The sequence below is a fragment of the Cryptomeria japonica genome, chromosome 11 (assembly GCF_030272615.1).
Source record: "Cryptomeria japonica chromosome 11, Sugi_1.0, whole genome shotgun sequence".
NCBI lineage: Eukaryota > Viridiplantae > Streptophyta > Pinopsida > Cupressales > Cupressaceae > Cryptomeria > Cryptomeria japonica.
The window spans coordinates 539197287-539211893 of NC_081415.1; the positions used below are offsets into that span (position 1 = coordinate 539197287).

General features: G+C 39.6%; 1 protein-coding gene across 3 annotated transcripts in view; it reads left to right on the forward strand.

Moving 5' to 3' along the window:
- The window catches only part of LOC131048700 (DNA-directed RNA polymerase IV subunit 1), a 199233-nt gene extending 186290 nt beyond the window's left edge, over positions 1 to 12943 (forward strand). For all 3 annotated transcript variants that reach the window (XM_057982763.2, XM_057982761.2, XM_057982762.2), the window contains exon 21: positions 12487 to 12943. In XM_057982763.2, the coding sequence (XP_057838746.2) occupies positions 12487 to 12648 (162 nt within the window). In that variant the 3' untranslated portion in view covers positions 12649 to 12943. The remainder of the gene's footprint in view (positions 1 to 12486) is intronic.
- The last annotated feature ends 1664 nt before the right edge of the window (positions 12944 to 14607 follow it).

Below are 14607 nucleotides of genomic sequence, written 5' to 3' on the forward strand. Positions count from 1 at the left end.
CAGAGAGTGTGTTGGGATTGAACCCTTTCACCCAACCCTTCAGTGGTTCCATCAATCCGTCCATCAATAGAACCACCAATCTCCTCTCCAAGATATTTGTTACCAACACGGACCGTCTCTGGAATTCTGCAATGTAACTATCCACAAGCCCAAATTTCTTTAATTGAGCTAGTTCCTTGAAGTTGAGTTCTGGGTCCTTTCCGTCAAAACGGTCTATAAGCCTCTCCGTGAATTCGGCATATGAAGTTATTTGATCGTGGCCAAGGGTGACCATTCCATGATGCCACCATTCATGAGCGACTCCTTCCAGGTGAAGTGCTGCAAATTTGATAGCTTCATCTTCAAACATTGGGTTGAGTTGGAAGTAGGTATCTGCTTTTTGTACCCAAGCTCGTGCCGAGGTTGCTCTAATCCCATCAAAAGATGACAAATTAATCTTACCACCCTTCTGTTTGATATCATAGTTGTAGTAGCCACGACTTCTACCACCTGAATATTTCACCTGGAGTTCAACATAATCCTTGAAGGATATGTCTCCCTCGAGATTTGCATCCTTCCAATCTTGATTCAGTTGTTCTTGCAAATCCTGGAAAGTGGCCTCTTGCTCCCCGCAGGGTGTTTATGTTCTCTAGGGAAATATTGGCATCAATGGCCAAAAATGGGAGCGTTGTGGGTTTGACCTTCCAATGACCGAATTATTGCCATGATCTCCATTTGTTTTACCTACGGCCAATTGTCGCAATGTATCCTCCATGAGTTTTTGTCGTTGTTCCCCTCTAATCATTGTTTCGTTGAGTGGAGCTTGGCTTCTGGTTAGCTCCCTTAACAGTGCCATAACTTCCTTGGTAGGATCCTGTGGTTCCCCCATTCTATTGGCAGAATGATACCTCCTTCTGGTGTACACCTGCATCCACTACCCGACAGGCTGGCAAGATCACCAGCTCTGATACCACTGTAATGTTCCCTGACCATACGGTAGTGTAACAACTGTAGGAGGGAGTGGCCGTACGGTGCTGTGAAGAGGGAGTGACTGTATGGTGGTGTGAGGAGGGAATGGCTGTACGGTGGAGAAGCTGTATGGTGGTGTGAAGAGGGAATGGTCGTACGGTGGAGAGGTTGTATGATGGTGTAAAGGGGAAAGGTTGTACTGAGGGGAAGCTGTACGGTGCTGTAACCATACCGTGGACTTCAATCGTTGTGTGGTGAAGGAGATGGTAGCTGTATGCATAGTTGAAAATCTCGGACTCGCCTCGGACTCGGCAAACCAAAATTTTGGACTCGGACTCGGACTCGTGAAAGATTCGCGAAAGACTCGGCAAAAAAAAAAACCGTAGTTTTACAAAAAAAATAAAGAAATTAATGCATTTAGAGAACATAAGTGCCATAATTGAAACATTACACATGTCATATGATCTACAAAGTACAAACACGCAATATTTGAAATTTCATCATTCATGGCAGCATATTCAAGTTTCAAGTTTCAACTCTAAAATGTATAATACTATAATGGCAGCATAAGTATATAAATGTTCACAAAATTACATATAATGATATGTCCAAGTCCAACTGCAAATGTGAAAAACAGCAATGTGAATCAACAAACCAAAGAGAAGACTACATCTTCCTCTTTGTATTTTTCCTAATATAGCTCAATTTTTCAGGCCTTGAGCTAGAAGTAGTAGCAGTGGGTGTTGTGGTATCTAAATGGTGAGATGATTCTTCTTCAAAGTCATAGTCCTCATCATCATCCTCATCTTCGTCCTCATCTTCGTCCTCATCTTCATCCAATCTTGCTCCTTCTGCATCTTGTGCTGCTCCTCTCTCTATTTCTGCAATTTCTTCTTCGGTAAGGAGGACATCATCACCATCATTTTGTTCATTCATGGTCCAATCACCATATGGATCAATTTCATCCAAGTCAATGGCCTCATGTGAAACACCCTCCACCTGTCTAACTCGAAGGCGAAGGTTGTACCGAACAAATACTAGATCATTGAGCCGCTTTTGTGACAATCTATTTCTCTTCTTTGTGTGAATGCTTTCAAAGACACTCCAATTTCGTTCACACCCAGAAGCACTGCATGGCTGAGACAAAACACGGATAGCTATCTTTTGAAGATTAGGCGTGCTGGCACCATAATTCTCCCACCATAAATCTACAAAAAACATTTAGAAATATTAGAATTGAGAAAAAAATGTAACAATCAAGTTTGTAGGTTTTTTCTTGCACTATTGAACTAAGTTACTAAATGTTTTACCTGGTTGTTGTTTTCCTCTCCTATCAATTGCTAGTTGTGATGAGAAGAGTCTCCCCTCTGCACTTTTGTAGATCTTGAACAATGGAATGAACATTTCCAAATTCAGAAATAGATACTAGATAGTCAAAGTGTCAAACTCAAATTCAATAATGAACATTTCCGAATTCATAAATAAAGATAGAGCAATTGCAAATGTCAAATCTCACCTCCAACTCATCAAGAACCTTGTCTCTCAACTCAGGATCAGGTGCATCTTATCAATGCATGTAATAACACCTGCCATGACCTCCTCATCAGCCCTAAATGAATCAGAGAAGTAGAATTTCGGGTTCAAAAGTAGGCGAAGGCATGTATCGGTTGGTGGAGTTGGTTTGTCCACCTACGATCAATGATGCGCCAAAAGATTTCACATTTTCTTGCATTTCCACGATAGTAATGTGAAATGGCCTCTTTGGCCCTATCCATGGCCTCATAAATGAAACCCATTGGCATGCCCTCTCCATCCACCATACGAAGAACCCTCACCAAAGGTTCTGTCACCTAAAAAAATTAAAACAAATTTTAAATTAGTACAAAATCAACCCCTAAAAAATAAAATCAGCAAATAGACAAGATTGTATAAACTTTACTTTTGTGTTTGTTACTTACCGCAGTCAACTCCTCTCCACTTTTATTGAACCCTTCATCAAAAACAATGGTCACAATCTTCTCTGCTTCAGGTCTTTTGGAGTATGCAGACCCCAACCAAGCATTTGACACAAACATCTGCTTAAGATGAGGAATGGCACTAAGAATGCTCTGCAAAGTGATGAAGTGGCTAGCAAATCGTGTCACTCCAGGTCGCACAAGGTCCTTGCCATTTGTGTGTTTTCTCATCAAAGCAAGCACCCAAGTATGGTTGTAGATGAATTTGGTGACACTTTTTGCATCTTCAACCACCTTCTTCACCCATCCAATCTTCCCAATGTCCTCTAGCACCAAGTCCAAGCAATGTGCAGCACAAGGACTCCATGTAATCGAAGGATGCCTCTGCATAAGCATTCTACCTGCAGATACATATGCAGCTGCGTTGTCCGTGATAATTTGGACAACATTCTCAACTCCAACTTCCCGAACCACACCATCCAACAGATTACACAAAGTCTCTGCATTTTTTATTTCATTTGAGGCATCAACAGACTTTATGAATACCATTGCACCATTTGAAGGCACCAAGAAGTTGAGAAGAGTCCTATTCCGTCCATCTGTCCATCCATCAGATAAAATGCTGCATCCTTTTCTCTTCCAATACCTTTTCTGATCATCAACCACACCTTCTGTATTTTTCACAGCTTTCTCTAGCAATGGCTCACTGAAGTCATGACCTGTTGGGGCCTTAAACCCCTTACCCGCCACTGTACATGCATTAACAAAACTTTCCCAATACACATTGTTTGCTGCATTGAAAGATAGATTATTGTAAAACCAAAAGTTTGAAGCTGCTATCCGTGCTTGTTCATGCTTCTCTCTATTCCATCCTGTACCTTCAAGTGAAGGTTGTGCACCTGGAACATTGCGTGGTACAAAAAAATTATTGTCTGATCTAACAGGAGTGCCACTAGCCTCACCCTCATTGTCACCAAAAGATGAAAGTGACTGACGACCCCGACTGTGACCAATGGGACCCGAAGTGGACAATGTGGGATTCATTGCAGCTGCCATGGCTTCTCTTGTTTTTTGCCTTTCTTCCTTATGCATATCATTCTCAGCAAGAATGGCCTTCATCTCTCTAATAATTTCAGGAGTTGATTTGGGGCATGCCTCCACACCAGATCCAGGTATTTGTGCAAGGTGGTATTTTAATCTATTGATTCCACCAGTCATCCATTTTGTGCATTCGGTGCAAGTGACCTCCCCCTTTTTGCTTCCTGCAATCCCATATTTCCAAGCTTTATCTCTTTGTCTTCCTGACCTTGGGGTTGCCCTTGGAGTTGAACTTGCCATTGCTGATTTAACATGAAAAAAAAAAAATTAGTAGGGTTTTATGGAAAATCAACAAAAAAAATGACAATGAATCATTTGGGAAAAATAGCATTCAAAAACAAGAAAAAAAAAAGAGGAAATAACTTAGGAAAGAAAATAGAAAAAAATTTGGCAGCATATCCCCTTGTTTTTCAAGATTTTTTTCAGTTTCAAAACAATGAAATGATTCAAATGAAAAAAAAAAAGAAAGAGAAAAATCCTTACCTAGATCTCTCTTGCTGATTTTTCCTTCTTCCCTCTACTCCTCCAAACCCTTCTAACCTGCTCCAGCCAAAAAAAAACCAAAATGAAGTCAAAATTTTTTTAAAAAAACTCGTTTTTAACCCTCACGGGCGCGTTTTTCTGGGCCCGCGAGTCTTTGCGAAAGACTCGCGAGTCCTAGGCGAGTCGACTCGCGGCGCCAAAGGACTCGCGAGTCCATGGCGAGTCTGAGGCGAGTCCGAGAGTTTTAAAACTATGGCTGTACGATGGTTCAGTGGACTGCCTTTGGTTTCAAGGGTTGATCTTCCGCATGCATATCAAGTAGTGAGCTCCTAATTAACACGCATGTATACCAGGTTACCAGATATGAAACTAGAAGTGAAATTTGATTCAATAATGATGAGGTTCGGAACAAGTACACAGAGCAAAATAGGGTGAAGGATGAATCCCACTGAAACTGCAGATACCAAGTAGGGAGGGTCTTCCACCTCCGAAATGGCTAACCACGGAACTCCAACTAGAATTCACACAAACAAAGAAAAATACCAAATTTGCAAACCTACAACAATGACTAACTCGGCCATATATATGGGCTCTAGGAAGTTTCCCTAAGGGTTACAAACGGGCCGACACCAAAAAGTTTATAACTAACTAATTAATAAAAGGGGCCCGAAATATATTATTAAGTACGGGGCCGTACAATAAATTATTTAAATTGACTATTTAATTATGTCGGGGACATTACAAAATCAGACCTGCACATGATTGGATTGGGTATGCAATTGTCCATTTAACTTCAATAAAGTGAAAACTGCCCTCATTCATTACTTGTACTTGCGGTTCTATCATTTCCAGCAATTATTTCTTGTTTTTTTTTCATGAATTTGCAAATCCAAGTAAAAAACCCCAAAAGAATCAGAAATTACAAAAAAACTCGAAAAAATTAGAATTTTTTTTATCAGATTGCCAAATTGGGGTGAGTTCACCACAGTGGTATGGTATCAGAGCACAGATCTTCCTGCCATCGTGTGATTCAGAATCCTTTTGATGAGTGACAAAGAATTTCAGACTTGTACCAAAGAGTATCACGTACAGTGGCAGCCACCACAGGTCCCAGAGGGTGAGACAACATCCAGCATTATGGGGATTCATAGGAAAGACTCTAGTGATAGTGAGAGTAGTACAGGTACCATGGTCGAGAAGGATAAGGGGCAAGCTAGGTCAATCAGTCCAGGTGCTTAGATGGAGAAGAAATTTGATACCATGATGGACATGATGTCTCGATTGTTGGGACAGAGGGGTAAGCAGCACCAACCGCATAGGGATCAGTCTCAGCACACCACTTCGAATGGTGAGTCTAGTAGAACACAGGGAGACAATGGTCGGCATAACAGTTTCCAAGAGCAAAATAAAATGAGAAGAAAAAAAACTTACCTCTTTCACCTGAAATTAAAACAAAAACAAAATAAAATAAAATAAAAACTTACCTCTTTCACCCAATAGAATCTTGCAAAGGAGTATGAATGAAGCACAAACACTTGATCAAGCTTCACAAATTGATCTTCCAAATCCCTCGTGCTCAACCACCTATTTGCTTCAGCTCAAGAGAAAACAATCTATTTGCACACCAAGTGAGACATAAAACCCAATATAAGTCATTTAAAATCCATTTTTTAAGGTTGTGGATGTCAAAATATTATAAAATTTGCAAAAAAAATACTGTATGACATCACTTTTCTGCCTGGCCTGCCTGTGGTCGGCAAAATTCGCCCAGGTCCAGCCCAGGTTCAAACCTGGTTCGACCAATTTGAACCAGCCCCCGTGGTCACGGACCCTGTCTGGACCCACAGGCGGAGCAGCCCTGGACGAGAATCCAGATTGAACTGGACCAGAACTAGGGGCTAGGAGAGCCGAACCGGACATCTTAGGCGCGAAGTGATCAGACTTCTTGGTGAGCATTGACAGTGCTTGCAGGATGATGGTGGTTTTAGGGAGGCATTGATAATGCCTTGATCTTGGTTATAGCCTTTTAGGTGGAAGCAAAAACTTCCAGCTCTTGCCGTCTACATGCTTTAATTGTCCCCCTTTGATCTTTCACTTGATTAGCTTTGAAAATTGCTCCCCCTTCACCCATTTGACCAGATTTTCAAGGGCAACTAAAACTTCACCCAGCATAATCGAACTTTTGACATCCCATGGGAAGTCGGACTTTTCAATGAGCATTGACTTGGAAAGTTCGGGGATTCAATAGGGCACTGACTGAGGTCTCAAGCAGGTCAGAGATCCAATGGGTCACTGACTATGATAGTTCGAACTTTCCACAAGGCATTGATTGGAAGTGCAAGCTGATTGGGCTTTGGAGGTAGCATTGACAGTGGTAGGGCGGGCTTTTGAGACCCCACTGATCGAAAATGATTGGGCTTTTGCATGGTTATTGACAATGCCTCAGTTAGGTCAGGTTTCTCATAGGGCATTGACAAGAAGTGGTTCAACCCTTGGTAAAGCTTCTAGCCTCCATTATGTTTGTGCCTTCAAACTTCTTAATTGATCCATCTTGATCTCTCTTTTCCATTGAATTCATCTCACTTTACACATTAAACTCATCTTTCTTTCATCTTTGACATAATCATTGCCTTAGACATTTTTATCTAACCCTGGGTGGAGTTTTTAGCATGCATTGACAGTCACCTCTGGGTGGTCGTGGATTTGATAGAACACTAACTGAGAAAGGTCGGGCTTATGAAGGGGCACTAACTGTCAGCCAAGGCACAATGGGGGTTTCATGGGGGCACTGACTATGGGATGAGGTAGGTCGGACTTCTAGGACTGACTGTGGCCTCACGTATGCAATTTCACTGATAGAGACACTTCATCAATCTTAGAGCCCTTTGTCATCAACACACCCTCATCTTGATTGGCTGTGTTGTGACTATCCTCATGTCAAGCATCCTTGAACTTCCTTTGACATTCCTCCATGCTTAGACTCGATTTTATCTCTGATTTTGGAGGCATATGATGTTGATGATCAAATGAAATGATCATCCAAATCACCCATCTCTTAAGCCCTGAGAGCTAACTAACCTCACTCCAACTCAGAGAGAGACATGTCTTGATCAGCTCTTGACAATGTGAGAGTTACACTTCCTCGAGTAAAAGGTTAATAGCAAAAGACACTACAACTAACCTAGAAAGCAGAAAAAATTGGGGGTCCCCATTTGCAATGGGGCGATGTGCGAAAATGTCGCAACATCTCCCCTGCTTCTGCTGCAACCACATCCTCCATAGCTTGCCCCTCGAAATTACCAATCTCATCCTCTATAAACAAGGATGGCTCATCATCCTGCAGGGTATAGTCACTGTAGGACTCAATCTCATCCAAATCAATAGATTGCTATATTATTTGCAGTCTAAAAGTAGAAATTAAGTTTAGAATATAGTACCATATATAATCAGCAAAACCACCATAAATTCTAATGTCATTTAGAACATAAATTATAAATATTATAAAATATTCATTGTTCAAACTTCAAGTTCAATATTAAAATAATAATATCAAGTTCAACAATCAATTTTTAGCATCATATAAAGATCATCTACTCCAGCTTTAATAAGACATGTTTAGATGCATTAAGAAGGAGAAAAGATGAAGTTGATAAGCTTAGCTTGGAGTTGAGCTTGCGACATTCGTCATCATCCAAATTGGGAATTCAATCAGCCACCTTCAGGGAGCAACAACTTTATATGAAATGTAGATACATAGATGAAGGATTTGTTGGGCTCCAATATGAAGTTTTTAGAAAAGAGGACAAGGGGTATAACTTGCAACTGTGGTACAGAAGTTATGACAAGTGATACATTGGTTTTACAATTGGAGACAACTCTTGAACCAACACTTATGGATAATCATCCACTCATAAAAGGAGAAGTAACCAAGATCCATGAAGGCATCACACAAAGGCAAGAGGGAAGGACTGATTTCCTGAATTGGATCAGCAGTTCCTTACCTTTGCAGAAGCATGAGTTGGCAGCCCTTAAACATGAAGATGATAATGTTATGGAGTCTCCCAATGTTGACATTCATGTTTTGAGAGTCAAAGATGAGGCATTTGCTATGGATCCAAGCCACAAGGAGTCTGAATTTGTATATTTCAGCATGGAAGATGTAAAAGTATGTATGGTGGATGGTCACAAAGAGTTTGAAAGGCAAAGTTGTTGGCTGCCCAAACAAGACAGTACTTACAAGAGGTTAAGGAATGCTGCAGTCATATAGAACAAGCAAGACAATAAAGATAGAAGGATTAAGCTAGGAATGCATGAAAAGTGAGAAAGATTCACTTATAAACAGAGATAGGAATATAGGATGAAGCTGCGGACCTGGAATTAGCAGTAAAATGTCGAGACGGCGCTGTCCTGCAAATTTGAGCGAAAGTTGACGGGACGGTGGCGCCCGGCGTGCACACGGTCCTCCGAAAAATCCGCGAAACGAAGGGGGATCTGTTCGTCTCTGCACAAGGATTCCAGATCTTCAATTTCAGCTGCGTACCTGCAACCTACACACAAAAAAGAGAGGACGATTGGGGGGTTAAGGATTAGGGGTTTGCCCTTTAGGTCAAACCCCGGTTTTGGAATTAACCAAGAAATGAGAATGCTGTAAATGTAAATGATTGTAATGTAAAACAAGTACTAGTACCTTGTTGTAAGAATGTTTGTATTCTTACATGCGAAGGGGTAGATGTTGTTGTATGTTGTATGTTGTATGTGATCTCCTCATCAATGGTTGAATCCTTGTCTTGAATGCAACACTTAGCCTTGAATGGAGACTTAGAATGATCAATTGCTTGAAGGAATGCTTGAATGTTTGAATGTTTGAATGTCGTATCCGCCTTTTTTCCATCTACTTAACATCTACCCTTTCTGAGAGGGGAAATGTAGTTTATATACTTGTCAATTAGGGTTAAAAGACTGATTTTTCCGACCTTAGACCGACCTGGGAAGATTATTTTCCAGTTTGCAAACATAAAAAACCTAAAGCCCCATAAGAGACCGGGCCCAAAATAGGGCCAGGGACCAGGGCGCTGGGCGCCATGGTCCCACCTCCAGGGATAGCAGGGTGCAAGGAGGATCAGGCCAGGGTGCTGAAAAATGCAATTTTTGATGTCATGAACAAGTTTCGGGATCTCCATTCAGGTTCAGTGTTGCGTCGCCATCGTGAAGACCCAAATGCGGTCGAAATTGCAAGTGTCGCAATTTTAGGACGCTACAGGTGTGAACAAGAGAAGAGTTATTATTCAGAAAATTTTGTCTGGAGATCTACTTTGAATCATGAGGATCATACGTTTCCACTTTTAAACATCCATTGAAGGCTCAAATCATTGAGGAAGCTAGGGTAGTTGAGCACACACTTGGTGGATCAGCCACTCGTGTTATACCTACACATGTAGAGGGAGGCATAAGTATTTTGGTTGGGTTTTTGGTCATTCATGGAGAATTTAAGGAGTTATCTCTTTTAGAGGCTCTCATGGTAGAGCTTACATTTTTTGAACCAACCCAGAAAGGAATGTACATGGATGAGGGCATTGGTTATTCAGCTTTGTTTAAGCGTGTGGACTTTCTTGGAGAAGTTACTGATACACTTCTACCTTATGATACATTATGGAGTATGGAGTTACTCAATTCTCAGGGTATGAAATGTGTGTGATCCATGTTCTTCATGTTGAGTTGCATTTACTTGAAGTGGATAAGTTTCAGCTGAGCCTTGGTACATGGCATAATTAAACCACATAGATTTCAGGTTGTCTTCAGGGGACAGCAGCTGTTTCGGTGTTTTGGAGAGAGATGGATCATCTCTTTATTATTGCAGGTTGGCATAACAATAAGGCTCTATCATCATTGGTCATTAGAGGCACCTTTTACATCATCATAAGTCTGATTTTCAGAATCATGGGTGTTGTTCGAGTTTTCATCAGCAGCCTAGGGTAGGCTGATATGCGTTTTCGTGCACCCAGGATGAGTATTTTGCACATCCATGAAAAATCGTGTGGAGTTGGACAGTTGTTTGTTGTTGATAGCTTCTTGAGATACCTATATCTCCTCATTTTTGATGAATGGGACAGCGTGATGATTTGGGATCTATTAATCAGCTTGATAGTGGGAAGGTTTCGGAAAAACAGAGTTGCAGGGTTAGGTACTGTAGGTTGCATCAAAGTGGAGTAGCGGAATGGGCTAGTTTGGGATCCTAGTGGTGCAACAGAGAATTGCTTGAGGACAAGCAATGTTTGGGCCAAGAGGACTGTTATGTCCCCAAATTTAAAGGTGAAATTTAATTAAATTGATTCTTATTAAGTTATCAAACTATAAATAAAATATTCATATGACAATTTAATATTAATTTAATTAAATAATAAAATATTATAATGTCACTTTATTAAATAAAGTTTTCCAATGTTCAAGTTGGCCTTATCTTCAAGAAAGTATGCTTTTGATTTGATCCAGGTTTGGTGATCTCTGGAGACGAAAACCTTCAGGAGTTTGACAACGAAAACCTAGTTCTTCCAAGAGGTGGATGCATTACGGAGTTCACAGCTGACCAAACTTGTGAAGTGGAGACAAATTGGAGATCAGTTTATTTAATAAAAATATTTGCAAGAGTGGGTTTGATTCAGTAATAAAAAATAAATATTTATCAAAAGGAAATACTACGGAGGATGAATAGAGTTCCAGGCTGCTGCTGTAATTTGGCTTATATCCTCAAAAATGCGCTTTTGAGATATCTCTATGTGGCAATTTATGTCTGAAGGACTTAAATGACTAAATTATATTAGTCACTGATGTTTATTATTGGCGGCCAGATAAATGTTCGGGTAAGGTTTGTTATTTAATAATAGCCTAAGTCTATCGAACGTTTTCATATATTGATAGCATTTGCATAGAGATCAAATAGGAATTATTATTATTGGTGTATTGTCTCGTGGGCCCGATTCTTATAGTTGTTGCTTAATCCTCTATATATGTTATTGCCGTGGTAAATTAAGGAATGTGCGGCGAATTTAATTTATATTTGCCATCATTCAGTATCGGCAATAGATATTAGGAAATTGGGGTTTATTATTATTATGAGGAACGATTCAACAAAAGGGGGAGTATTAGTAATTGTACTCGTGCGTGAGCCTCCTTCCTGGACGGGTTTGTAGAGGCAGGCTGTTCAAAAATTCCTATGGGAGCGGAATGGATGCAAGTCTTGATTGATTGGACGAAGCCTGTTTGCTGTTGCTTCGATTAAGAGGTTGGTCTGATCATTCTGAAGAAATAAGGATTTTCGATTGAATTCATTTCTACTTTCTGAGTGCAACAGCCAACGGTAACCATCAATGTTTCCACAATCTCTTATAACCGTACCTCAATACAAATCAGTTGCCTCAATACAAATCGGTTGTTAATTGGCTGCTTCTAATGAAAGGGTCGGATTTACCCATCTCTGAGAAATTGTTTTGCTGTTCGTCATTATTATCTTACTGCTAAATCTGTGTGAAACATTGAGTAAATAACTTTCTTTGTAAGGAAAGTGAAAATCCCAGTTCGAGAACTTTACAGATTTTCTCCCGTTGACCTTTCTAATTGTTGACAAGTTGGGTACTACCAAGAATCCTGAAGATAATTTTTTTTAAGCAGCATAATTTGTGGTCAATTATCTTATACAACTGTAGTGTAGAAGCGTGAGTTGCACACACCCAGAAGCTTGCAATTAGAGGTATACAAGCAAGTGCATAAGCTTGTAATAGTTTCCCTAGAGACTGCTTGCATGCATTACCTGTAGAATGTAATGGGCAGTCTATTTGAAATCATTTTCAAATATAAATGCTTTTCATCAAACCAGTACGTTGGTTGAGCTTTTGACATTTGTTTATTACAGATTTGTTGCAAGCATTTTGTTCTTTGTAATAGAGTTAAATTCAGCTTTCTGAGGAATTCTTTATTAAATGTAAAATCTATGTTTCTTGATTGGCAGATTGGATGCAACCCGGAATACCCAAGAACACGGTGCTTTGTAGTGGTTCGTAAAGATGGTTCCACAGATCACTTTTCATTCCATAAATGTCTCAAAAATTTGGCTGCCAAATTTTCACCGTCACTTGCATTTGAATACGAACAAAGATTTTGCCCCCAGTAACTACCATGGTTTCAATAGGTCAAACAGACCAAGCTAAAGTATCTTATATCATCTAACCCTCTCCTTTTGCAGTGAAATAAAAGTTAAAAGCTAGCCTTACTGAATTGTAAATTCACTTTAAAAGATCCAATCTTCTCATGAACTTTTGATATTGATTACTAACATTCTACTTCTTATATTTTCCAGTCTTCTGTATGTGTGTTGAGAAATCAATTTCCTAGCAGAGCCACAAATCATTAAGAAATGTAAATCTACAGTTCTTTGAAATTTGATTCCATCTGCTGAAACTTGACAATTTTCATATTTTACATACATACGCACAATATGGGAAAGGGGATCTGCAATGGTTATGATTAGTACACTCATATGCTTTGATAATTAGTGTTTCCAAACCCTTTTACCTACTTTTATTATCCTAATAAGGAGAAAACTGTTCCACGAAGAGTCATGTCAGAGAAACGATAAATAGGTGAAATTTTAACCAAGAAACACCCCGAGTATATGTACACAAAAAGGTGAATAATCTTCTGTATATATTCTGGAGCATTACAAAATACATAAGTGGAGAACTGATTCGATTTTATAATTGAAGACAGTATATGTATACATACATACAAAGTTGCACCTATTATAATGCAATCTCTCTCAGATCATGTAGCATAGCACAGGAGAGAGGTCAAATTTCATTTCAAAGTTTTCGTCGGACAGCAATTGTTCCTTAAAATTAATTCAACTATTTTTTCAGATCAAACCAGGGAAGAAAATGACTCGTTGAAGTTGGGAAATGTACATATGCAAAGAAAATTGTGTAAATTTAAAATAACTTATGTTGGGATTCTTTGTGGTAATCCATTATCAATATCTAGTGGGCATATCAAACATTTTTACGAGAATCTCAGTGATGAAGGAATAAGCTGCGAAACTTGTGTAGAGAATAGAAGTTGGATAAACTTGTTCAAAGGGATGCAGTGTACATATAATCTGATATGAATTGTAGAATCAATAGAAAACCGAGCTCATTATGTAATAATTTACCTGGGAAAACTCTTGTCGGTGAGCAAACCCCACAATAAACTTTTCTCCAATATGATAAGAGAAACTCTTCCTTCACCCCAAGTATATGCAGGTATTAATAGGCACGTCGGAAGCAGTTTTACACATTACATGAATCATAATAAAGATAAATTTGATGCTTTAAAACATGGATAAAAATAAAAACCAAAATTACACTAAATTTCTTTTTCCAAAACTAAAAGAGGGGTAAAAATTTATTCAATCAAAGAGAGATACAAAGCAAGGAGGGCCACACACCCAGCAGAGAAAAAATTACACAACTCTGTCAATATACACTAAGTTATCCAACAAATGAGACATTTCCGAAGATAATTGTCCCCTATCCACTATATTCCAACCCTGTCTATGATCAAAAGCCCATTTGGCCAAACAATCGGCAACTCCATTCCACTTCCTATGAATGTGACAAAAAGTAATAGATTCCAAGGAGTTGCATAATCAAAGAATCTGCTTGATCATCACAGCCAAATGCCAACTAACCTCGTCTAACTGATGCTCATTCAACAAAGTCACCACCAGTTGAGAATCCGATTCATGAATAATTCGATTTCAGCCAAGAACACAACTACGCTCCACTGATTGCAAAATGGCAAGAGCCTCCATGAGATTATTGGTATGAAAACCCTTATAAATGGAGAAAATAAACTAAAAATCTCCAAAGCTATCAGTACCAACCCCACCAATACCAACATGGCTAGGGTTCCCCCAAGGTGAACCATTAGTGTTAAGTTTCAAGACTCCCTGAGGAGGAAGGGACCAACAACCATCTCTATCAATTCTTCGCAAATGATGGTGACATCTATTTCTCATGATCTGGCTCCTTAGAAGAAGGAACACCTCCTCGAAGAGAAAAATTGAACCGATTATAGATATCAACATCCCCAA